The 24,364-nt window shown below is 47.4% G+C and overlaps 1 protein-coding gene across 1 annotated transcript; it reads left to right on the top strand.

Annotated features, from left to right (window-relative positions):
• Nucleotides 1-21,899: 21,899 nt before the first annotated feature.
• LOC124650155 (protein LURP-one-related 15-like) lies at nt 21,900-23,244 on the top strand. Its single transcript, XM_047189709.1, has 3 exons — nt 21,900-22,217; nt 22,579-22,806; nt 22,904-23,244. The coding sequence occupies exons 1-3, from the start codon at nt 21,969-21,971 to the stop codon at nt 23,045-23,047; spliced, it is 621 nt and encodes a 206-aa protein (XP_047045665.1). The 5' UTR covers nt 21,900-21,968; the 3' UTR covers nt 23,048-23,244.
• The last annotated feature ends 1,120 nt before the right edge of the window (nt 23,245-24,364 follow it).

Here is a 24,364-nt window from a genome sequence, read left to right as displayed (position 1 = left end):
ATTTAATAATGCTCAAAGATTTAATTATTTTAGTACTAGTATTGCATTTGTTAACACTAGTGTCATTTATTTGTTAATCAACACAACTGCCACACTTCCAGAGTTAATAGGAAAGCAACATTAAAATATATAGAAATATGGAACCACTAAAAAGGACTAAATTCAGTGCCAACAACATTCCATCTGAATCATGACAATATATTTAGTTCTGCATAACTATTTTATTTTTCAAAATGTGTTGTGTATTAATCAAATAACAATGTATGAATTACAATTATCTAAAGCCGCTTTCGACATGCAGGTCGGCACCGCGCACCTTTAGAACCCCTCCACACAACACACTACGACTTAATTGGCACAAACCATGAGCAATGTATTACAATTTCTACCAACTTTCAAAACAATAACTTGACAATATGGTGGTCTTAGTAGGTTGATTTCCTTTGCTATGAAAAACAATTCAGATCGGTCACACATGTCTTCCTTGAAAGACCCCAGAACTGACGCCCGGTCCGTCTCAATAATAAGATTAGAACTGCAGTTTGCAAGTCCCAGTTTCGGTCCTTCAAGATAGGCAATAGCTTCTCCCATTGTTGCAGATTCAGAAGTTGTAACGATATCCCAGGATGAAAGAAGGACATTCCACTATGGTCTCGCATAACCACTCCAAGGCACATTTTTTCTGCTCCTTTAAGAAGCTTGCATCCAAGTTCACATTTTATCCAACCATCAGGCGGGTTTCCCTAGATTTCTACCTCGTCTTGTCTCTCTTGCTGAATAGTATCCCCTTTATTTTATCTGCTGGTCAATTTTTTTTCCCCTTGACAATTTATTTTCTCGGAGCCATTGTCTATTTATCTCATGTACAATATCTATTTATCTAATATACAATTTTCACTAGATTTCTTTTCTCGGAGCCACGCTTTTTGATTTTCTTCTTGACCAGCTGACATTTGCCATCTTAGTCCTGAAAGACCCATGTACTTCTCCTTGAAACCTACATTTTATAAGTCCAATGGTGGCCTTGTGTCTCTATACACTTATATCCCAACAACATGGAGCATTTTCCAGGACTAAGAAGTTGCCCTCTAGCATGTTCATATTTATTCAAAACAGTTTTGACCTTGTTTCCTTGGTCTACACTAGCCTCGGAGAAAAGAAGGTTGTCATCGGCGAATAAAAGGTGTGATATGCCCGGGCTGCGCCTACACACCTTCGGTTCTTTAATTTGTCTAGCATCAATCTCTCTTTGTAGCAGTATGGATAATCCATCTGCAACAAATAAAAACAAATAACGTGATAATGGATCTCCTTATCGTGGTCCTCTACTAGGGAAAGGCTTACCGCCGGCGTCCTAAAATGGCTTACCGCCGGCGCCTTCGCATTCGCCGGCGATCACCTCGCCGGTGGTAATGCCTCATCGCCGGCGCCTTCCAATTCGCCGGTGGTAAGTAGCCGTTACCGCCGGCGTTTTACACAATTCGCCGGGGGTAAGCGTTTCCGTCGGCGCCTTCGCATCTCGCCGGGGCTTGGATGTTACCGCCGGCGCTTCCCGTTTCGCCAGCGATAACACTGACAGGAACATCAGGTCCTTACCGCCGGCGCTTCCTATTTCTCCTGCGGTAATACTGACAGGACCATCAGGTCCTTACCGCCGGCGCCTTCCCATTTCGCCAGCAGTAATATGAACAGGAGCAAAAAAATAAAACTCGAATTAGACAATATATACACCGAATTCATAGCATATACACAGAATATACATGCAAGTACAAGAATGACAGCAAGATATACATCAGATGCAAGATAAACATCATTGGCAATACACATCATTAGAAAGTCCCGAAATGTCCACAACATGCATGCATGCATCAATAACACAAGTGTCGACCATATGGTTCAACCATCACGACTCGAAGTAGCACATGTTACAGAAATACATATAAGTCCAGTGTCGATGACCTAGCTAAACAACAATGACATAATAAACTAGAGAGACGGTGGCGGCAAGCATCATCACGATGAAAGGGGTCCTCCACATCTCCCTCCTCCGTCCCGCTCGAAAGTTGGCGCATCGAGTTTCCGCCTCCTCCAAAGTGGTGTACCCCTTGTAGCCGTTGCCGCTGAAACGGTGGACCTGCCTCCTACGGTCTTCCCGAGTCCTCGTAGACTCCGGGAACCCTGCCGTGGTAGACGACATAGTACGTCATCTATGCAAACACAGAAAAAAGAAATGAAAGTTGTTAGTACATTAGTAGAGAGAGATATAACATAGAGTAGTGCAAAGAAAAAGCATGGAAATTACTTAAGTAATTTTATGACTAACATTTGCAAAGGACAAAAGTGTTTGAGTCAAGTCGGCTTCGGCTTCGGCGGGAAGGGACGGATGCCCTCGAGCGTGTTGAATGTTCTGTCGTCACATCCATCTTATAATCGGCCTTCTATCTCGGCCTTAGAAAGTTCGGGACCATAGTGGAACAAGCCACCATTACCGCGTACATCCCTCCACGAGTATTGTGCAAATGGTCCGCTGGATGGCACGGAACTCGGCTCTCACGTTTTCATCGGTGGTGTCCGCCATGTTCACGGACATCCGCTGAAGACTGGATGGCAACAAGAGATCGTTCTGAGACCTTACAATCGACCTCATCTGTAGGATGGCAAACGAGGCCTTCATCCCATTGTCATGCGCCGATTGCTTGAGGCAGGGGAACTTGGTTATGTGGTTGCACACATAGCAACCTTTCACTTTCTTCTCATGCCTGATTTTGTCGATGCCAACCTCGGCTATGAAGCCGCTGAGGGCTTTATCAAGTGTAGACTTAAGGTCGGTGAAGTCCTTGTCCGGATCAAGCCCGGAGTCGAGGTAACTCGACATCTGAATGATACGGGTAAAAGAGGAGGAGGGTGCGAGTACTTGAATCTGCGCAAAATGGAAATAAACCATCATACTCGATCAACTATGAAGGAAATTCATGAAAGAATGTAATAGAGGGTACTCTAGTAACCAAATACTTACTCGCGGAAATATGGTATGACAAAGCATTTCTTATCCTTGTTTAACACCAAGAAATCCTTGATGTACTTCGCTAGAAACGCTTGTTCGTTACGGACGACATCCGGAGTCATGTAGAAGGGGTCCATGATAGCGATGTGCGCCGTGTTCTCCATGGCGATATCGTGCGCCATGTCTGAGCGATAGGGGGCGGACCAAGTTTCGGTCGAGCTGTTGCATGTTCAAGAGCCTGAAGATGTCTTCATATCGAATGAACATCAAGTCCGCAGGGTATGTGGTGACAAAGCCAAAGCCAGTGGGCACCTTCGCCGTCAAAACCGGGTACGAGGGATTTCTATCTCGAAGTCCTCCTTCATTAGAACAGTATCATGCAAGCTCCTCATATCCGGCGTCACCTGCTGGACAATGTGTGCCGGCAGCATAGGCTGGCCTATGTGATGCATCTTCCTCCACGGGGTCGGCAACTTGTCATTAACCACTTTCTTGCTTGCGGCAACATCTCCGGACTTCTTCCGCTTCCCCGGCCTTCTTCTTACCTGCAACCGGGAGTGGCGTTTTGTTTCATACCCTCCGTGGTCGCACCAAGGAGTGTCCTCGAGGTAAGCCCAACTCGGGGTGGAGCGGTGAAGGCGGTAGTGTCTTCCTGCTCGGGAGTTTCTTGTGAAAGGAACAACTTCTTCTTTAGCGTACGATCGGCGGGTGGCTTGTAAGGAGAAACCCCGTCGCCCTCCATCTCAGCGATGAACGTATCGATTGGAGCTTGATCGACGTCCAACGCGTTTCCGTGCTGACTCTCGGGCTGACTGTCGGGCTGGCTATCGGGCCCAAAAGGACCACCAGCCGGTGGAGGACTCGGGGAAGCCGTCGCATCCTGAGGAGTGACCATGCCATAGCTTGCCTCCGAACCTGAGGCGGCGGTGTTCAGCCGAATTAGGGCTTTCGGCCATAGAAGGATGTGATTCTTGAGGTCCCCGAGAGTGAGCGGGGTTTCCGTTTCCGGGGTTGATAAGGAGGATGGAGGTCTTGGCATCCCGGTAACGACCGGTTCACGCGAACCCGGCTCACGCTATCATCCATCCCGACGCAGTGGAAAATCCGCCGTGTTGGCGGGATGACACCGCCGCTCGCTACGGCCTTCCACTTGTTGTCCACATTCGGTAGCAACGTGCAAGGAGTCGCGTTCTCCTCTCGAAAACATGTGTAGGTCGAGAGAGGGCGACGACAAAGTAACTAATTTGTAGAGCTTGAGAGACTAAATTAATTACCGTGAGGGCGTCGAGCTCGGCTCGCGTTGAAGGACCGAGGCCGGGCGTGCAGGGTGGCCGAGGGGCTAGTACGGGGCCCCCCGGGTCCGGCGAATCCTCTCTAGCGCCGACATTGCCGGCGGGTGGAGTCACCAAGTTGGGTGTGCATTGAGCGTGTCTAGTTGGAGGCCGGTTGTCCGAGTTGCTTGGCGCCTAGGCTGATAACCGGCATCGGTCCCTCATCGCCGGCGTCGAAGTAATTCTTCATCGACGGCACAAGATCGGGGATGATTTCATTGACCCCGTTGGCCAGCGCGTCATCGACCTTGCTAGCAACCTCGGCAGCGACGCGTTGCTGAACCTCGGCACCGACTCGTTGCTGAACCTCGGCAGCGACGCGTTGCTCCATGGTTGTTTCCAAGTCGGCCACCTTTTTCGGAAGAGCCTCGTGCTCCCGGTCCTTCTGCGCCTGCCGCGACTCCCTAGTGCTTGCGGGCACGTCCAAGCCATAGTCGGCAAGCTTGCGACCTCCTCCGGCGCCGGGGACACGGTGGGGCTTGTCCAAAAGCGGCCGCGCCTTCACGGTGTTCGGACCCACGATAAAAGGCGTGTCCCACGGGACTTTGTCGGTCGACGTCCGGGACGAGGAGCCGGCTGATTCGGCGGCTGCTTGTTCCGATCAGCGCCGAAGTAACATGAACAATTTTAGAATGTAATGGACTTGGTGAGCAGTATCAAATTAATAAGGCTGGTAAATTGCTTACCATCGCTTTCTCAAGTGCCATCACCTTCGCGTCGGCGACCAACTCAACTCCCACCACCACATCAGGTTTCGTGACACGTTTCCCAGCCAATTCTCTATGGTATCGGGACCTGAGATATGCCCTGAAGAGTGGGTCTTTGTACTTGGCAAAAGGGGGCTCGAGGCCAGCATTTATGTAGGCCTGGTCCTCCTTGTCCCATACCGCCTGCTTGCCTTCGAAGCCACGGCAACCGAGATTGTGGTGACCGATGTTCTTATCCGCCAGCTCCTTCCCCCAGGTCGATTGTCTTTTGGTGTACTCGAGCTCCTCGTTTTCCAAGAATTTATTATACTCGCTCCGGCGTCATCCGCGGGAAGTGGTGCTGGATCTCTTCCCAAGTCTCATTGTTACCAAGCATCCCCCTCAGCATGGTTTTATAACCGCTGAGGTTCTTGGAGAACTTAGAGATGGCTCGTCTGTTCACGATGTTATCCTTGGTATCCTCGTTCCTGTATTCCACAGGGAACTCATACCGTACGTGCAGCCGCGCAAGGAGTTGGGCCTGCGGATGCTCGCTTCTTCTTGGTTCGGAGTTTCGTCTCGTTGACGTCGACGACGTCCCGAAGGATTGCTCCCGGTTGGAGGCCGTACCCCTTCGCCACGTGCTTGGGCTCGGTAGGAATCCCGGTCTTGGCGTCCACCGCGGTGATTATGTCACGAGTGGTGCCGACCCCGTTTGGGCGCCGCCGCTTCCGTTTCCTCTTGGCCTCGGTAGTAGTATCCGAGCTACCCCGGCAACGCCACCGTCGGTGGTCTCGTCGGCAGCGGCCCTCTTATCCTCACCATCGTTGTCCATCTCATCATCCCCCTCCTCCGAGGACTCGTCATCGCTGCCCCTTGGAAGGTCCTCCGGCTGATCCGAGACCATGAGCCCTGTAGTGCTCATCCAACTTCCGCTGAGAAGACCCGTCAACGTCTTCGTTGGGGTCTGCAGAAGACGACATCGCTAGCTACCTTCTGTAAGTGCACAAGCTACTGTAAGTGCACAAGCTATTGTAAGTGCAAAAGCTACTGTAAGTGTTCATTTTAAAAATATACTCAGAAATTCATATACTGTAACTATCACTTGAAAAATTCAGAAATTCATATAAAGTAGCATAGTAGCATGGTTAGTCACTAGTGATGTTCAGTTGATCCAGAAACCTATTGTTCAATGTAGGTTACAAGTTGGAGTTGGAGTACAGTAGCACAGTCATCAATTCAGGTTTCAGACATAAACTACTCCACATATGTTTCAGTCATCAATTCAGGTTTCAGATTTGGATATGGGTGCCTACACTATCCATCACAAAGAAGGATGCATATAAATACATAATAAAAAAGAAAGATATGCTTTAATATCATAGCATAGCATAGCATGCTTTAATTATTAACAGGGTGGAAATCCACTACTAGTTACTACCCTAGCTCGTTAAGCTTATGCTTTTCATTTAATTGCAATCTCTCTGCCTACAGCGAAAATTCGGCATGACCTTTGTTAAAAATGGTCATGCCGGAGTGCCGAAATTCGCCGAAACGGAAGTTAATCGACATTCCGGCGAAACATTGGCACTCAATGTACCTACGAGACACATTTCACACAACTTTTCCTTCCGGACGCATCAATATAGCAATGACACGAGCCTCCGACGATATGCTCGGGTCTAGCACACCACCACATCAGGTCCAACATATGCTCGGGTCTAATTACCTTGAGCTTCCGGAGGAGTGAGCGGTGAAGACGAGGTCGGAGAGGCAGCTTGTTCCTGCGGTGGTTCCTGCAATTCAGAAAATTCAACACTTAGTCTCCACATATAAAAATGACACATATGAATATTGATTCCAAATAAACATCTTAAATGCTACAGCAAGTAAAGGGCTTAACATCTTCATGACTGATAGGGCAGGGGTAATGTCAGGATACTATGTTCAGACAATCTCCATCTTGGCTTCTATGTTCAGACAATATGAATCCATTTGGCTTAAACATAAGTGAAGCTACCCCGACAGGCAGACATGCAAACAATTCGACCAGGCTCTTTAAACATAAGCTTAGGTCAGATTGTTTTCTCCGACTCGAGTGAAACGAAAACTTCTAAACAGGTATAGTTTTCTGTTAACATACATATTTCATCTTTTTTTAAATTCTATTTATTTGAGTGACAACCACTACATGATTACTACAGTTTGCTAGAAAACAAATGTCATAAGTTTGCTGCCCATTCAGTTCACATTAACTGTGCTCATAGTTTTTTAAGTTATGTTTCATATACTGATGATGAACTTTGATGAAGCCGATGGATTAACAATACTAATTATTTTATTTTATTTATAACACTGCAGTAAGATTATATAATATGACACCGATTTACATTCTGTTGCATTCTTATAATACAGACTCTAAAGCTCTAGCTTAGGCCATTATTATTCAACCAAAAAAACAGCATCACGGCATGATTAAGCACATGAAAGCCTAAATCATAATTTCGCAGAACCTGTGGGGAAGTTTTTTTTTTGAACGAACGCTATTCGAACTGTCGAAAAAAAGCTCAAAAAACACAGCAGAAATCCTACACGCATTGCAGGAGCACCAAGCGCAATCGAGCCACAGCAACATCCAAAAACAGAGAAATATTACGCGACCACACGAGAGAGGGATGGGGACTTACGGGAGACGAGAGCTCGCGCCGGGCAGGTCCGCTACGGAATGCAGATCCGACGGGGTCGTCGGCGCCGGAGCCCGCCTCAATCCCACCGGCAACTGGATATGACGCGCGGCTGGCTCCGATCGGCGCGCGGGCGGGGGGGAGTGTCGGTGGGGCTGCTGCTGCTGCGTGCGGTGGGGGATTTGGGGGAGGCGGCGACGGTGGCTCGACGACGGCAGCAGGGGATTTGGGGGAGGCGGCAACGGGGGAATTTGGGGGAGGCGGCGACGGTGGCTCGACGACGGCAGCAGGGGATTTGGGCGAGGCGGCGACGGGGGAATTTGGGGGAGGCGGCGACGGTGGCTCGACGACGGCAGCATGGGATTTGGGGGAGGCGGCGACGGGGGAATTTGGGGGAAGAACGCGCGGCCACCAAACGACTAAGTCGTGCACGCTTTACCCCTGGCGTTTTGGTGTAAACGCCGGCGGTAAGATTTGAGCCACTAACAGGTGGGCCCAAGTTCATTTACCACCGGCGAAATCGACCAAATTCGTCGGGGATAAATAAATTACCCCTTCCCAGCTGGCGAGACATCATTAATTGTTTAAACCATGCTCTTATACAAAAACGATTCGCTAATGCAGTGGTTCCAGTCAGTTGCACAGCCGAAGCACCCAGGGTTCGAATCCCTGTGGGTGCAAGAAAGGCACCCTTTTTTCTCTTTTCTTAAGACCTCTTTCATTGTTTCTAGTTATTATATTTGAAGGATAAATTGCGAGACATAAATTTATGATTTTAATTCTTGAATGATTTCAAAGTCCTTTCGGCGATATCCGATAAAAAAACAACACATAAATTTAGGATAAACATGAAATACACAAATACAATTCTTCACACTCGAAGCATTTTCTCCTTGCCCTTCCGCTTGGTCCTTGTGACCCCACCGGTATCGTCGCGACTCCTTGTGTACGGAGGAACACTTGACCTAGGTAGCGTCGTCCTTCTTCTTCTTAGTGTGTAGGTTCTATCGTCTTCATCGGGTTCTTCCATCATTGGGTCTCCGACGAGGCCGTCGAAGTCTTGCTCGTCGGCCACTCCATCCATTCCGACGAGGGCCCTTTTTCCTCTCCTTACGACAACACGGCTGGGCCTTGACGGGTCGGTTATGAAGAAGCATTGCTCGACGTGCTTAGCCAATACCCAAGGCTCATTTTGCGCGGTGGGGTTCTTGGTCTTGGATTTGGGGGCGAGTCGCATGGTGGTGACATACGCATCTTCTTTTGTGACGTCCGTAGCCCATCCGACACGAAACATCGGTAGCTTCTCCCCGACGTAGTCGAGCTCCCGATTTCCTCGATCCTTCCGTAGTACCTTTTCTTCTCTTCACCCGTGCACGATTCCATCGTCACACCCGAGTTCCGGTAGTCGCTTTTTTGTCTCTCTCCTCTGTGGAGAATGTGTAACCGTTGATGTCGTACTTCTGATAAGTCATGAGGTTGGGGGCGGGCCCATAAGACAAGGCCAATATCATTTTGTCTACGTCGCTTGCCATTTTGGCATCAATCTGGTCTTTGAACCAGCTCGCGAAAGAGGAGTTGTGCGCTCTAAATACCTCTTCTTCCGTCATCGGCTTGTCAGCCCTGCTCTTGATCATGTTTATGTGCTGATCCACCCAAGGCTCTACCTCGTTCATGTGTTGTAGTGCTACTAAGTGGGCCCTGTTAAAGTCTATTCTCCTATCATCTTGATCGGCGTCGAGTTCCCTCCTGCCAGCGTTGTGGCCTACTCCCTCGAATCTGCCGAGGTGCTTGTTGGCGGGCAATCCAACCGGACGTGGGTCGTCCTCGTTTAAATAATTCTTGAGAAAGAGATGCACTCCTCGGTGAGAAAGCCCCGGACGATGCTTCCATCCGGATGTGCCTCGTTACGAACGTATCCTTTGATGAAGCCGTTCATTCTTTCTAACGCCATCATGTTGTGAAGGAACGCGGGCCCGAGATCCTCGATATCGTCCACTATATGCACCAGCAGATGGACCATGATGTCAAAGAATGCGGGCGGGAAGTACATCTCCATCTCGCATAGGATGGTGACGATCTCTTCCTGCAGCCTCCCGAGTTTCTTGACGGTTATCGACTTTCGAGTGATGACGTCGAAGACGTTACACAGGTCAGTCAGCGTTGCACGAACGTGCGGTTCCATTATCCCTCGGATAGCAACCGGAAGTATCTGCGTCATCATGACATGACAGTCATGAGACTTAATCCCGCTGAAGATTTTTTTCGTCGGGTCCAGCCATCTGCGTATCAGCCCCGCGTAGCCTAGCGGAAATTTGACTTCTAGTAGGCACTTGAAGAATTGTTCGAGCTCATCGGGATTTAGAGTGAAGCAGGAGGGGAGAGGAGTTTCGCGCTGCTTGGCCACCCTTTTGCGTTTGCGACCATCCGTCTCCTCCTCCTCGGTTTCCTGGTCAACCTGGGCGAAATGAAGCTCTTTTCGATATCAAGGGCCATCGGGTCGTGTCTTGCTTTCGACCCGTCTTTGGTCCTCTCCGGCATGTTGAGCACGGTGCCAAGCAAGCTCTCGCACACGTTCTTCGTGATATGCATGACATCAAGGCTATGAGGCGTACCGAGGATCTTCCGATACGGCAAGTCCCAAAACACGGACCTCCTTTTCCATACCCCCAAGAGCGGCTCGGGTTCCTTTTTCTTTCTCTTGTCTCCTTTCTTCCGCTTCCGGATCTTTATCTTACCCGCCGGAGGGCGATCTTTCCAGTTTTTCAACAGAAGTATCTATCTCTTCGCCGCTTCGCCTAGGTGGAGGTCCCTCGACCTCATCCTTCCCATTGAACAGGTCTCCACGCTTCCTCCACGGGTCATTCTTGGGAAGCCACATTCGATGCCTCATGTAGACGGTTTTTGAAGACCCGGGATCCTTACCCAGTCTGTAAAAATGGCGTCTTTTCCATGCACCTCACACATGCCTTGTGTCCGTGGCACACCCGACACGCGATATATCCGAATCCAAGATAGTCCCGCACCGTCGTCAACGGTGCGGCTTTCATACGGAAAGTTTCTTGTCCATAGGCGTCCCAAGTTTCGTCCCTTCCTCCCACAGAGTGACTAGCTCCTCCTTCAATAGCTCCGGATACGGGTTGATATCGCTCCCTGGCTGCGTCGGCCCTTGGATTAGCATACTCATGTGTATGTACTTCTTCTTCGAGGCATAGCCATGGAGGGAGGTTGTACATCCATACAAACATGGGCCGAGTGCTGTGCTTGCTGCTTTGGTTCCCAAACGGATTGAGTCCGTCGGTGCTCGCACCCAACTCTGATGTTCCTTGGTTCTTTCCCGAATTCTTCGTAATACTCATCGTCTAATGTTTTCCACCGGCTTGCATCCGAAGGGTGTGTTAGCACTGGGTTTTCAACCCGTTCTACATCACGCATCACCGCCTCCTTTCTTTCCGCGTGCCGGCGCATGAGCTTTGCTTCCTTGGGGTCCACGAAGTACCGCTGCAGACGGGCGTGAGCGGGAAGTACCACACAACTTTTCGAGGAGATTTTCTTGTCCCTCTCTTGTATCGAGATTCGCCACACTCGTGGGCATGTATCGAGATTGGCATGCTCGTTCCGATATATTACGCGGTCACCGATGCATGCGTGGTATTTACGGTGCGGTAAATCGAGAGGGCACACGATTTTCTTGGCCTCCTGTAGGCTACCGGCACACGTGTTATCTTTAGGAAAGTGGATCTTCAAGTATCCGAAGAGTTCGTCCACGCTTGTGTCCGTCCATTTGTGTTTTGCCTTCATCTCCATAATATCGAGAGCGTATCTCAGACGGCTCTCCTCCGTCCCACGAGCTGCATCGTACAACGGAGTTCTCGAGTCTACCTCGAGTTGATCTAGCTTAGCCTTCCGTCTACCAGCGATTTTGGGGTCGGTCGATGTGTTGCTTCGAGAAGAAGTTCTTGAACATGACGGTCCTGCACGGCAGCGGTTAGCAGGGTATTTCTACTCATGTCCTCGTCGGCCGCATGTTCTTCTCGGCCTTCTTGATCACCATCAACGTGTGCGCCATCCTCTTCAACCTCGTCTCCATTGTCGTGTGGGGCATCCTCTCCATCACCTTCGTTATCATCATCTCCACCATCATCATCTCCATCACCATCGATATCATCATCTCCATCATCACTCATCCACCGAGTATGCCCCTCCATGAAACTATACCTGAGCGGTGTTGATTCACTATGCTCGAGAAGGGGTCAAACAACGATCCTAGCTTGCATCTTCGACAAGGACACATTATATCCTTTCGCTTTTTTCGATACATGTCGGCCGTCGCGCGTTCCACGTATCTATCCACGACGCTTTCCCTCATCGCGATGACCATCGCCGCCTACAAGACAAGATAATTGATTACACCGCCGTCTCGGTTTTCACGGAAAAAATTCGGCATGACCTTTGCTAAATATTGTCATGCTTGGAGTTCCAAAATTCGCCGGAACGGAAGTTAATCAACATTCCGGCAAAACATTGGCAACTCAATGTTCCTGCACGCGTAAACAAATGCAAAACAATGCATTTACATATATGGAACCGCGCCTTTTGCAATTCTACTAGTGTAACCGCGACTTTTCACCAACTCATGAACATTCCACTCAGTATTTATATACCTATTAGTTGACGCGACGTCCAAAAGCACCGGAGAGACGTCACACGTCGACTTTATGCTCGAGAGATCTAGAGAGATCTACAAATAGAGAGATCTAGCTAGATCTAGTGGAAAAGGTGGTGGGAGGAGATAGATCTAGATCTAAATCATGCAAATCATGCTAGAGGGGCTAGGTAGTGCATGATTTGCTCAAATACATCATATTTTGTTGGTTGAAATAGCTAAAATGGGTGGGAGAATGAGATAACAAGTGCTTGGGTTGATTTGCCATCACATATGAGTGTGTGAGGGTGGTGGTAGGTGGCTGGTCGAGTTATGGCATATCCCAGGTTACCGCCGGCGCCTACATGCGCGTTTGCCAGCGGTAGGGCCAATTACCGCCGGCACCTACGGCCCACAAACGCCGGCGGTAAGTGCAGGATGGGTGGCCCACTCAGCCACTCGTTACCCCCGGCATTTTCACTTGCGGGTTCGCCGGCGGTACAGCCCCCCTACCCCCGGCGCTTTCGGCGCAATCGCCGGCGGTAAGTGCAGGATGGGTGGCCCGCCCAGCCACTCGTTACCCCCGGCATTTTCACTTCCTGGTTCGCCGGCGGTACAACCCCCTACCCCCGGCGCTTGCGGCACAAATCGCCGGTGGTAAGTGCAGGCTGGGTGGCCCGCCCAGCCACTCGTTACCCCTGGCATTTTACTTTCCGTGTTCGCCGGCGGTAAAGCCCGCACCCCCGGCGCCTTGCGTCCAACTCGCCGGCGGTAGGTTTAGGCCACCCTGGAAGGTCTTACCGCCGGCATTTGCAAACCGTACTCGCCGGCGGTAAGGAGTGCTGCTATAAGCCTTTCCCTAGTAATTCGGTCCTTCAAGATAGGCAATAGCTTCTCCCATTGTTGCAGATTCAGAAGTTGTAACGATATCCCAGGATGAAAGAAGGACATTCCACTATGGTCTCGCATAACCACTCCAAGGCACATTTTTTCTGCTCCTTTAAGAAGCTTGCATCCAAGTTCACATTTTATCCAACCATCAGGCGGGTTTCCCTAGATTTCTACCTCGTCTTGTCTCTCTTGCTGAATAGTATCCCCTTTATTTTATCTGCTGGTCAATTTTTTTTCCCCTTGACAATTTATTTTCTCGGAGCCATTGTCTATTTATCTCATGTACAATATCTATTTATCTAATATACAATTTTCACTAGATTTCTTTTCTCGGAGCCACGCTTTTTGATTTTCTTCTTGACCAGCTGACATTTGCCATCTTAGTCCTGAAAGACCCATGTACTTCTCCTTGAAACCTACATTTTATAAGTCCAATGGTGGCCTTGTGTCTCTATACACTTATATCCCAACAACATGGAGCATTTTCCAGGACTAAGAAGTTGCCCTCTAGCATGTTCATATTTATTCAAAACAGTTTTGACCTTGTTTCCTTGGTCTACACTAGCCTCGGAGAAAAGAAGGTTGTCATCGGCGAATAAAAGGTGTGATATGCCCGGGCTGCGCCTACACACCTTCGGTTCTTTAATTTGTCTAGCATCAATCTCTCTTTGTAGCAGTATGGATAATCCATCTGCAACAAATAAAAACAAATAACGTGATAATGGATCTCCTTATCGTGGTCCTCTAGTTGGTTTGAATTAATTTCTCCAGAACGTCTCCATTAAAACGGATTGAATATATAACTATTCGGACTCAAGTCATGACCCAAGAAATCTATTGTTTTGCGAAATCAAACTTCTACAGAATTCCTTCCAGATATTTCCAATCTAGCTACCATGTCATACGCCTTTGGCCAGATCCAGCTTGTATCGACATAATTTTCCGTTTCCATCACTATTGTTTTGTAGAGCATGAATGCACTAAAAACTATAACTCCATTATCAGTATTGAGTCTTTTCGGGATGAATGAACTATGATTTGGTGCAATAATTTCGAAGTAATGGCCTGAGCTTATTCACCATACATTTGGAACAATTTTGTAAATAACATTACACATGTTTATTGGTCTAAAATCCTAGACACTCTAGGTTTTTGTTTTGGAATCAGCACTATTACCGTGTCCTTTATTCCTCTAGACATAACCCAAGTCCTATTGAACTCTTTTACCACAACAAAAATATCATCCTTGAAAACACCCCCAATGTCTTTGGAAGAATCTAGCTAATCTACATAACTAATTTGAGTGCTCTAAGTACATGAATTTAGTCAAATCCAGAAAACAGGACAACAAAAGTCAGTCAAATTCAAAGAAAGAGGACACTAATAAAATCTGCGAATTTTGATTGCACAAAAAAGTGTACACATCAAAGGATGTTAAATATATGTAATCTAGTTAATCCAAACAATAAAAATAAACTTTTTTATTTGTTTGAGAGTAGCTTATCACGTGTACCACGCGATAAAAAAAATTATAAAAAAAACTTTCACCAATTCACGCCAATCTGACGAATGTCGCTACCACCTATCCGTGCAAAAAAAAATTCCACAATCTTGCAGTTATACCTATTCGTGCTATCAGTAACCCTTGCCTAACATGAATACTGAGTTGTTTCATCCACGATTTCAAGCGCTGAACATGATGGATCATCCACGACGAAAAGCCCTAGCTAAATCCTACCGTTTAGATGTTTACTTCTCTTGTATTTTTTCCCCGATAGGTATGGGGATGGGAGGGGGTTTTGCTGTTCGCCCAATCCTCTCAAATATTTTTCCTCAAAATTGCACTAGTACGACCGAGTGTTTTTAGTAAATACTAGTACAAAACCCGTGCGTTGCTACGGCCTTACGCTAAATCAAAATATCCTTTTATATATTTATAACTATATTTGGAGATGCCAAAGAAACTTCTTGTTGGCAGATTAGACAACGCCGGTATCTATGCTAAGACAATATTTCTAGGGTTACTAAATTTGTTCTTCATCCTTCATATGAGCGCAATATATCGCTATAACATCATGAGATAATAATATCCTAATTAGATTTGCTTTTCTTTATCTTTATCATAACATCATTGCATTTTTTATCATGCACTTGCTAAACCGATGGGTCGCCGCGTTGGAGATGCCCTAAGTACAAACGCACGCACACTCTATCTTGATCTTGATGAGCGACTTGGACAGACTGAGTCTAATAATTTAGCGGATCTTAAAGTTGACAAAGTTATATATTTATCTTTATCTTTACCTACTAATAAATGGTCGTTTTATATTTGCCCCCTACTTTTCAATCGAATTTAGAGGGAATGCCACCGCTTATGTTAAAAACGGTTCGTTATGGGCCCGTTTGGTAGGCTAAGTGCCCTCGAGCCAGCCAAAAATAGCTCGTTTGGCTTCCTGGGCTCATCTAGGTTGTTGCACGAACCATTTCTCGAAGCATCATCGGGCTAGCCCTTGGAAAAACGTTTAGATTAGCTGTTTCCAGCGATGCAGGCACATTCTCTTCACTGGATGCTTGATGCTTGATGATGCAACCTTAGCAAGTGAGTGAGCTTCCGCTCTTCTACCTTACAGTACTTCACACATCCTCTCTTCAACTCAATACAACCATACTCCAGATCAAAATAAGATATACATGAAAAAGATGTGTGTCGGTGATATGAATCAATTTAGACAATCGGTTTCGAGTTTCGTCAGTCGTAAATCGTCAATTCCGTGTATGAAGTTTTAAGCGAATTCTGCCAAATTTGTCGCATTTGAAATTTCCTTTGAGTAGGTTCACCTCACCATTCCGCATGACTTTCGTGTTGAAAGGTTTTTATTTTGGTGGACATAGATGGATAGATAAATGACTCGCTGGTATACTGTAATTCGTACGTATGTGTGAGTACGTTTTGGAGTATTTTGCTCAACTTCTCACTTGCCATCTTTATGATAGGTAAGAAGTGAGAGGTGATAATCCATGGTGGTGGCGGCATGGTGATGTTCGTCTTCGTGGTCGGCGATGTGGTGATGCTTGTGATCGGTGTGACCGGCGGTGTCGTAGTGGTATTCGCTTCGTGGTCGGCGACATGGTGATGCTTGTGACGGGCGTGAACTGCGGTGTCATGGTGGTGTTCAACTTCGTGGTCGGCGACATGGTGATGCTTGTGACATGCGTTAAAAACGGTTCATTATGGGCCCGTTTGGTAGGCTAAGCGCCCTCGAGCCAGCCAAAAATAGCTCGTTTGGCTTCTTGGGCTCACCTAGATTGTTGCACGAACCGTTTCTCAAAGCATCACCGGGCTAGACCCTGGAAAAACGCTTAGATTAGCCGTTTCCAGCGATGCAGGCACATTCTCTTCACTGGGATGCTTGATGATGCTACCTTACACTACTTCACACATCCTCTCTTCAACTCAATACAACCATACTCCAAATCAAAATAAGATGTACATGAAAAAGATGTGTGTCGGTGATATGAATCAATTTCGACAATCGGTTTCGAGTTTCGTCAGTCGTAATCGTGAATTCCGTGTATGAAGTTTTAACCGAATTTTGTCAAATTTGTCGTATTTGAAATTTCCTTTGAGTAGGTTCACCTCACCATTCTGCATGACTTTTGTGTTGAAAGGTTTTTATTTTGGTGGACATAGATGGATAGATAAATGACTCGCTATATCTAAATGTGTGTATCATTTAAATCGAAATAACATTGAGTCCTTGATCAATATGTTTCTTTACCGTGCAATCTTTTGAAAATCGCGCGATGATTTAAGTTGAATGATAGTGAAAAGTAGACGACATCAATGGGAGTGGTGTTTTGGAACATGGGTGCATATGCTCCCTATATTTTGAAATGCATCTTACTTATATTTTAAATTTCAAAAAAATTAAAACAAAAATTTCGTACGTACATCTTCACGTGCTACACGCTTACAAAGTTGTTTCATACAAAATTGACTTATCATGTGACATATATAAAAAAGATAAAATTCAGTGCTAAAAATAATGCTTTTCGCAAGATAAAGTTTCTTCTTTTTACATAGACCACAAAAAACATTGGTTTTTCGTGAAACTTGGCTAATGCACATACATTATGGAAATGTACATGTAGAATTTTTTATCCAAATTTTTTGACATTTCAAAATATGTTTTTTTGGTAGAGGGAGCATACGCACCCGGGAGCCGAATTGAATTTCCGCGACATCAATTTACTAATAAAATGTGTTGATTGATTTTTATGTAGTATAGTTTCTAGGAACATAAAAAAGCGGTCTTAAACTTTGCATAATACAATTAGACTAATAATGTATTGAAATGCTTAATTTTCTGAAATAATAAAGTGTCGTGTTTGTTTAATTAGCTAGCATTGTTAGCCCGGCAAAATTTCGACCACACCTTATTCTCCTAAGAGCATGTCTAACAGGCCCCGTATTTCGCTGCCCCGTATAACTCTCGCATTTCGCCCCGTATCGAAAAACTGCTCCATTTCGAACCATTCCGTCTAGCAGACCCCGTATTTCGCCCCGTATTTTCAAAATAAAAACCCCGGGAAGTTCATCTTCATTAATCATACTACGGATCATACTACATCTAACTACGGATCAACCTATGTCTACTCGTCAAGGATGACGTAGGGGATGAAGGCGATGGAGGCCGCCTCCTCTTCCTCCTCGCCGTTGGTGCTGCCGATGGTCGCCGCCCATGCCGCCTTGGACGCGCGGTCGCGCTGCCACTCGGCGAGCCACTTGTCGAAGGCTTCGCCGCTCATCGGCTTGAGCGGCGGGTCTTGCCGGTACCACCGCCCGCCCGCGGCGTACTCCCAGAGCGAATCCGGCATGTACAGCGCGCCGGCGTACCGGCACACCGCACGGCGGCTCCCGGCGGCGGATCTCTTGCACTTGAGCCGCCACGCCTCCTCCACGGTGTCCGGCGAGCGGGATCGCTTTGATCCGCTCGCCGGCGAGGCGGTACTACGGCGGCGGGTGAAATGCGGCGCGGGTGAGCGACTAATTGCTCGCCGGAGCAGGAGGAGGAGGCGGCGGCGCACGGCGGAGCTAGGGTTAACCCCTCACTCGCACCTGCGCCCAGATAAATAGTGGGCGGAGGGGCCGATTTCCTGGGCCCCGTATTCCGCCGAAACGGGGCGGTCCGAATACGGGGCCTGCTAGACGGCACAAACCGCGCCTGCCCCGTATATCGCCGGAATTTTACGGGATAAGCGGGTTATAAAGGGCCTGTTAGACATGCTCTAACGCTGGCCTACACCAATCCATTGGTTGGACTTAATCTCCTAACGCTGACACTGCTCTGTACTACAAGCCCCGCACCAGTTATTCCAATCCTCCTACTACTATATCTCAAGCTATGCCTCCTCTCCATGGAGCAAGTTCTGGACGACTGGACGGGGTCCTGTGATGCGCTGCTTCTCAGACCGCTCGCTCCCGCGCCGCCGCCCTCCTTTTTTTTTGGAAAATGCTTGTGATCGGACGACCGATCGGGTCGCCGGATCGGTCGCTCTGCCTCTCGCTCGTGCGCGCTTTGTATTTGTTGTCCCGGGCGAGCATGCTCACGCAGCCACCTACTTTTTGACGCCGCAGCTAGCTACCCGGGTAGTAGGTAGCATGCTCATATCGCCCTGGGCTCCTCACCTTGCAACGCAACTTGCTTTTCTAACTTGGGCATAACCACTGCTAGTGCTTTTCTTGTTGCTCGTGTACTGCCAGTACTAGTGCTACTCGATAGCTAGCTAGTGCACTGGTAATACTAGCCAACGGGTCAAATAATATCCTGACACTAGCTACTGTTGACCTTTTTTGCGGTAAAAATGTTAAGGATTAGTTAGAATTTTAGTAGCAAAATTTTAACTAGATTTTTTGTGATAATATATATACTATTTTTGACAAACCGGTATCTTGTCTGTCTTTCGCTCCAAAGTCCAAACACACGAGCGACCAATGAAAATGGGCCCGAGGTCACCGGATCTATTGCCGCCGTCACTCCGACGAGCCAAATTCGTTGTCGTCGTGCCAAGTCGGTGAGTACTGGGTCACCATGGACGATATTTTTACCACGAAATTTGTTGAAAACAACTTATGAATATTTTTGCAAATAGATATCTCACAATTTTTTTGATAATGTAGGATTAGCTAATTTATTTAGTTGTGATAGCTACAAAATATTGTTGTAAATAACTATCGGATTTGTTGTGAAATATTTTAGCACGGGAAATTGTAAATGTTGTTGACTACTATTGTAAATTCCCAATTTTTCGTTGGTTTTGTTGTTACTTATTGTTGTAAATATATTGATGATTTGTTGTAAAGATACTTTTGTCCTGTGAATTTTTACTTATGAAAATCTTATTTTTTGTTAAAATCATTGTTGACTATTGTTGTAAACACCTAAATTATTTGCTATTTTCGTTGTTAATTATTGTTGTAAATATATTGGTGATTTGTTGTAATGATTTTTTTGGCTTTGGAAATTTTTAGTGTTGAAATTCTTGTTTTTGTTAAAATTGTTGCTAACTATTGTTGTAAACACCCAAATTATTTGTAGTTTCTTTCTTAACTATTATTATAAACATATTTGAGTAACAATATCTGCTGATTTTTGTTAACATCATTGTTTATTATTGTGGTAAATACCCAAATTTTTGTTGGATTATTTCTACTCTAGCATAGCATCCCAACAGCTACACGTGGTAGCTAGGCTCTAGTGAGATGACCAAAATATAGTACTGCCTTCACCCGCTTAGCTCAGAAGTAGGAAAGCGACATGGCATGCAGCACAGCAGGAGGAAGTAACGTGTCTGACACAGCGACAACAGCAGAAAAGCGACCAGACCGCGTGGGGGACGATGAACTGATTGCTAACCGCAAGATCGCGATCGAACGGCTGGAATCACAACCGATTTTCAGACCGCCTGTCGGACGACCGACGGCCAGCGTGCGCCTTTTTTTTTCCCTGTCGCTGCCGGGGAACTCCTCTGTACATATATTCTCACGCGGAGATTTGGGAATTTCTTCCCTTTTTTTCTTCTGAAATTTCGCCGCCTTCCAATTCAATCCCGTCTGGTCTGTGCATTGATCCCCTTTTACCTACTTTTCCTTCCTCATATGTCAGGATGCAACTTTCCTTTATTCCTCCCAATATCTTTGGCCCGTGTAGCCATATCTGTCTGCTGTTCCAACTTCGAAGGCGACTTGCGCTAATACAGAAAGAAGAAAGTCCAATTCTCATCCTTAAACTCTTGGGAAAGTTCACTTTCAGTCCCAAAATTTATTTTTAGTCTAGAATGAACCTTGAACTCTCATAATAGTTCATTTTTCATCCCTTTGCAGTTGAGTTGAGAAAATTACTGGCGTGGAAAGAAAAAATAGGGAACCAACCAAATTCGTTTAGAACCAGACCAAGCCCAAACTACCTGATGTTAAACCAAATGTCACAATGCAAAAAACAACCAAACCCTTGGGTCCCTGAACCAGTCTCTCGCTTGATTTCTCTCTCTTCTAATTCACGTGAAGCGTTGCGCCACAAAGGTCTCCTTGTTTGCTTATCAACATTGTCTCGTCTCTCTACCCTTGCACCGTTACCTTGAGTTTTTGGGCACCAATGGCAGATATTTGTCTAGCTCAATCGGGGTAAGGACTAAAAGTGAATGATTCTGAGAGTTCAAGGTTCATTTTGAACCAGACAGAAGTTATAGGACCGAAAGTGAACTTTCACTAGAATTCAAGGACCAAAAGTGGACTTTTTTCATACAGAAAAATAACATATATAAACCGGTGGGATTTCATATATAGAAGCGAGGTGGGACTATTGAATATCTACGATGGCTTTAGCAGGACAGATTCGATTAATGAAATAGGGGAGAAGCAGGCACTGCGAGCTAGGGACCAGGTAATGCCGCAGGCCCATTAAAAATTGGCCCACTTCGGTTTCGTGACTTGACGGAACGCACACATGCGACGGGCAAAGGAAGCCACAGCGACCGACCTTGGTTTTTTTTTTCGTATACGTCCAACCCATTTTATTACTGTGCGGTGGCAATCTTTGAAATTAAGTTTGAAAAACAGGGGTAAGTCAAAAACGGACGAAAAAAGTGGGGAGAAACCTTACTTCCTTTATTAGTAGGTATAGATATAGATATAGATATAGATATAGATGGGGATGGAATGGAACGGAATGGGAAGGGATATCTCAAAATTATTTCGTTCAAACCTGGAGAAGTAAACGGACAAACGATTTTCCGGGATTCGAAATAATCTCCTCCGGTCCCATAAGTACAGTAGAAGTAGACAAAGCCTTAAGCGGAAGTAAACTCCATGATTTAAGCGAAAATCATAGTAAGAACGGAGAACAAGGGTATAGTGTAACACGGCGGCTCTTGAAATCATCGACGGTAGAGCGGGTCCGGTGGCAAGTACATGGAAACGGTGGCACATACGGTGAGCAAGTCAAGGACGACACAGCTATAGCCAAGGAAACAGAAGAGAAAGGTGGGAGGATTGTAAGTTGCCCAGAAAAAACGACGGGACGGTGACAAAATAGGCAAGGAAACGGGTACCTACAGCGGCTGTCTCGCTTCACCATTGTTTCTCCTCCGTCCCGTCCGGAAGTCCGGAACAACACCCCAAGCAAGCACACCACGATCCACTCAACAGCTCAAGGTCTACTATCTCGATCGATGGCGCTTCCGGCGGCCAGCGGAGCCCCACAGGCGCCGCTGCCAGTGGTGGGGCATCAGTTCTGCGCTCCGTACGTCGTGCCGCTCACGGTGACCAAGAAAGCCCTCAGCCTCTCCGACGGCGACTTCGCAATCACCGACGCCAACGGCGCCGTCGTGCTCAAGGTCAAGGGAACCATCTTCAGCATGCGGCACCGCCGCGTCCTCCTCGACGCCGCCGGCCAGCCCCTCCTGTCTATGCAAGAGAAGGTACTCTGCCTGTCTCCCAGTTTGTGTTTCATCTCGATCTTCCCCGCGCGCGGCGCTCAAATTCCCGTAGACCTACCAGTAATTGGGAACACGAAATCAAACTGAGATGCTTGTCTCTTGCCAAATTGTCTGTTTATGTGAATCCGTTCGACAGGCAGAGCGTGGGTTGTCAGATTTGCTATTTCTTTCAGAGATGAGGAAACTTCTTCGCAAAACCATATTCAGTCTAACGGACCTCCAATTTCTAGACTGAGTCGTAGGAAATTACTTTAGCGTTGAAGTGGATCGGACACAATAGGAGTACTTTTCTTTCTCTGCATCGTCTATGTGCTCACTTCAACTTAAAATATCACTTGGTCAGGTATTCAGTATGCACCACAGATGGGAAGTGTTCAGAGGGGACAGCTCAAACGCAAGCGATCTGCTCTTCAGCGTGAAGAAATCTTCGATGATCCAACTCAAGACGGAGATGGATGTCTTCTTGGCTGGAAACACCGCACATCAGGTCTGCGATTTCAAGATCAGCGGCAACTACTTCGACAGGTCCTGCGCCTTCTACCTTGGCGACTCCACCACAATGGTAGCTCAAGTAAGTATCAGAACTGGTTCGAATTTCTTACCACAGTATCATATTTTGAAGCTTCATGAAAACCTTTGGCTGATAAAGTAACCGTTTGTTGCTGCAGATGAACCGTAAGTTCACTGTTTCGAATGTGCTGCTCGACAGGGACACGTTTATGGTTACGGTGTTTCCGCATGTCGACTACGTGTTCATCGCGGCTCTTGTTGTGATCCTGGACGAGGTTCACAGGGAGAAATTCGATGAATGATTGAGATTCCCCTCGAGTCCCAAGCTTCCTTTGAGTTCTGCTACTGTCGTGTCATCTCAAGTTGCTATTGTACGTACCTGATCGAGGGTTGCATGTATTGTACTGTTCTCCGTATTAGCCAGCTCGGTGAACCGTCGAACCGTGTTGAATCGCGATGGTCGATCTGCAATAATAATGTTTATGCACTTCCCTGTTTACATATTTATGTTGCAATATTCTTACTGTCAACGTGTGTCCATTTTGGCATGGATGACCAATTATTAGTGTTAAATGATGAAATCCTACAAGTGGCAAGAACAAATACGTATGCTAAGCAATCACTTTCACTACGCAAATGGGACAAGGTGCCGACGGCGTGGACCTACACCGAGGCCAAAAGTCGGGGCCGTCAGCATATATGCCGGGCTACACCGACGGCTGCCCTCGGTGCCTCTGTGGCCGTTGGCGTAGGCGTGAGCACGCGACCCACCCCAGCCAGGCCGTGATGGCCCTGTCACGGAGTCAGGGCTATGCCGAGGGCTGCCGTCGGCATGGCCTCCCCCTTTTTTTCTTTTTTTCTCCCGCTTCTCCCGCCGGGTGACGTCACAGCTATCCTATACGCCGATGGCCACCCTCGGTATAACCTCACCCTAATTTTTCTTTTTCCCGCCCGATTTCCCGCCAAACTTTCCCGCTCTTTCTCTCCCTCCCGCCCATTCTCGCCCGCCAAGTTTTCCCACCATTTCTCTCCCTCCATTTCTCCTGCCAAACTTTCCCGCCCTCTCTCCCGCCATTTTCTCCCGGCAAGTTCTCCCGCCGCTTCTATCCCACCATTTCTCCCTCCCATTCTCTCCCACCAAGTTTTCCCGTTGTTTCATCCCCTCGCCTCCCTACATATAGCCATGTTTTCTCCTCCAACACAACACCACCAGCAGCGCTTCTCTCCTCCAACACCACCACAAAATCCTCTGAGCTCCACTGCCGCGTTGAGATGGCTCCTCATCGCCGTACCAACACGGGCTTCCTCGGTGTTCGCAAGCGGCCCGCGGGCCATTTCGCGGCTGAAGTCACCATTGGTGGTGTGCGTGTGTGGCTCGGCACCTTCTACACGAAGGAGGCTGCTGACCACGCATACGACATTGCGGCGTGGAGGTTTGCCCAGCCGAACAACAAAATGAACTTCCCGGAGGTCAGGTCTCTAACGGAAGCCAAGAGTCTCGCTCCTGAGCCGTACTTCGCTCAGAGGGGGAAGCGCGGCGGTACAACGAAGGTCACGACGGATTGCTATCACCAAGGCGGACGAGCAGTTCATGGCGTAGTTGCGCAGAGTCCATCTCG

This window comes from Lolium rigidum, chromosome 4 (genome assembly GCF_022539505.1).
Source record: "Lolium rigidum isolate FL_2022 chromosome 4, APGP_CSIRO_Lrig_0.1, whole genome shotgun sequence".
NCBI classification, from domain to species: Eukaryota; Viridiplantae; Streptophyta; class Magnoliopsida; order Poales; family Poaceae; genus Lolium; species Lolium rigidum.
This window is presented reverse-complemented; position numbering and strand designations above follow the sequence as displayed.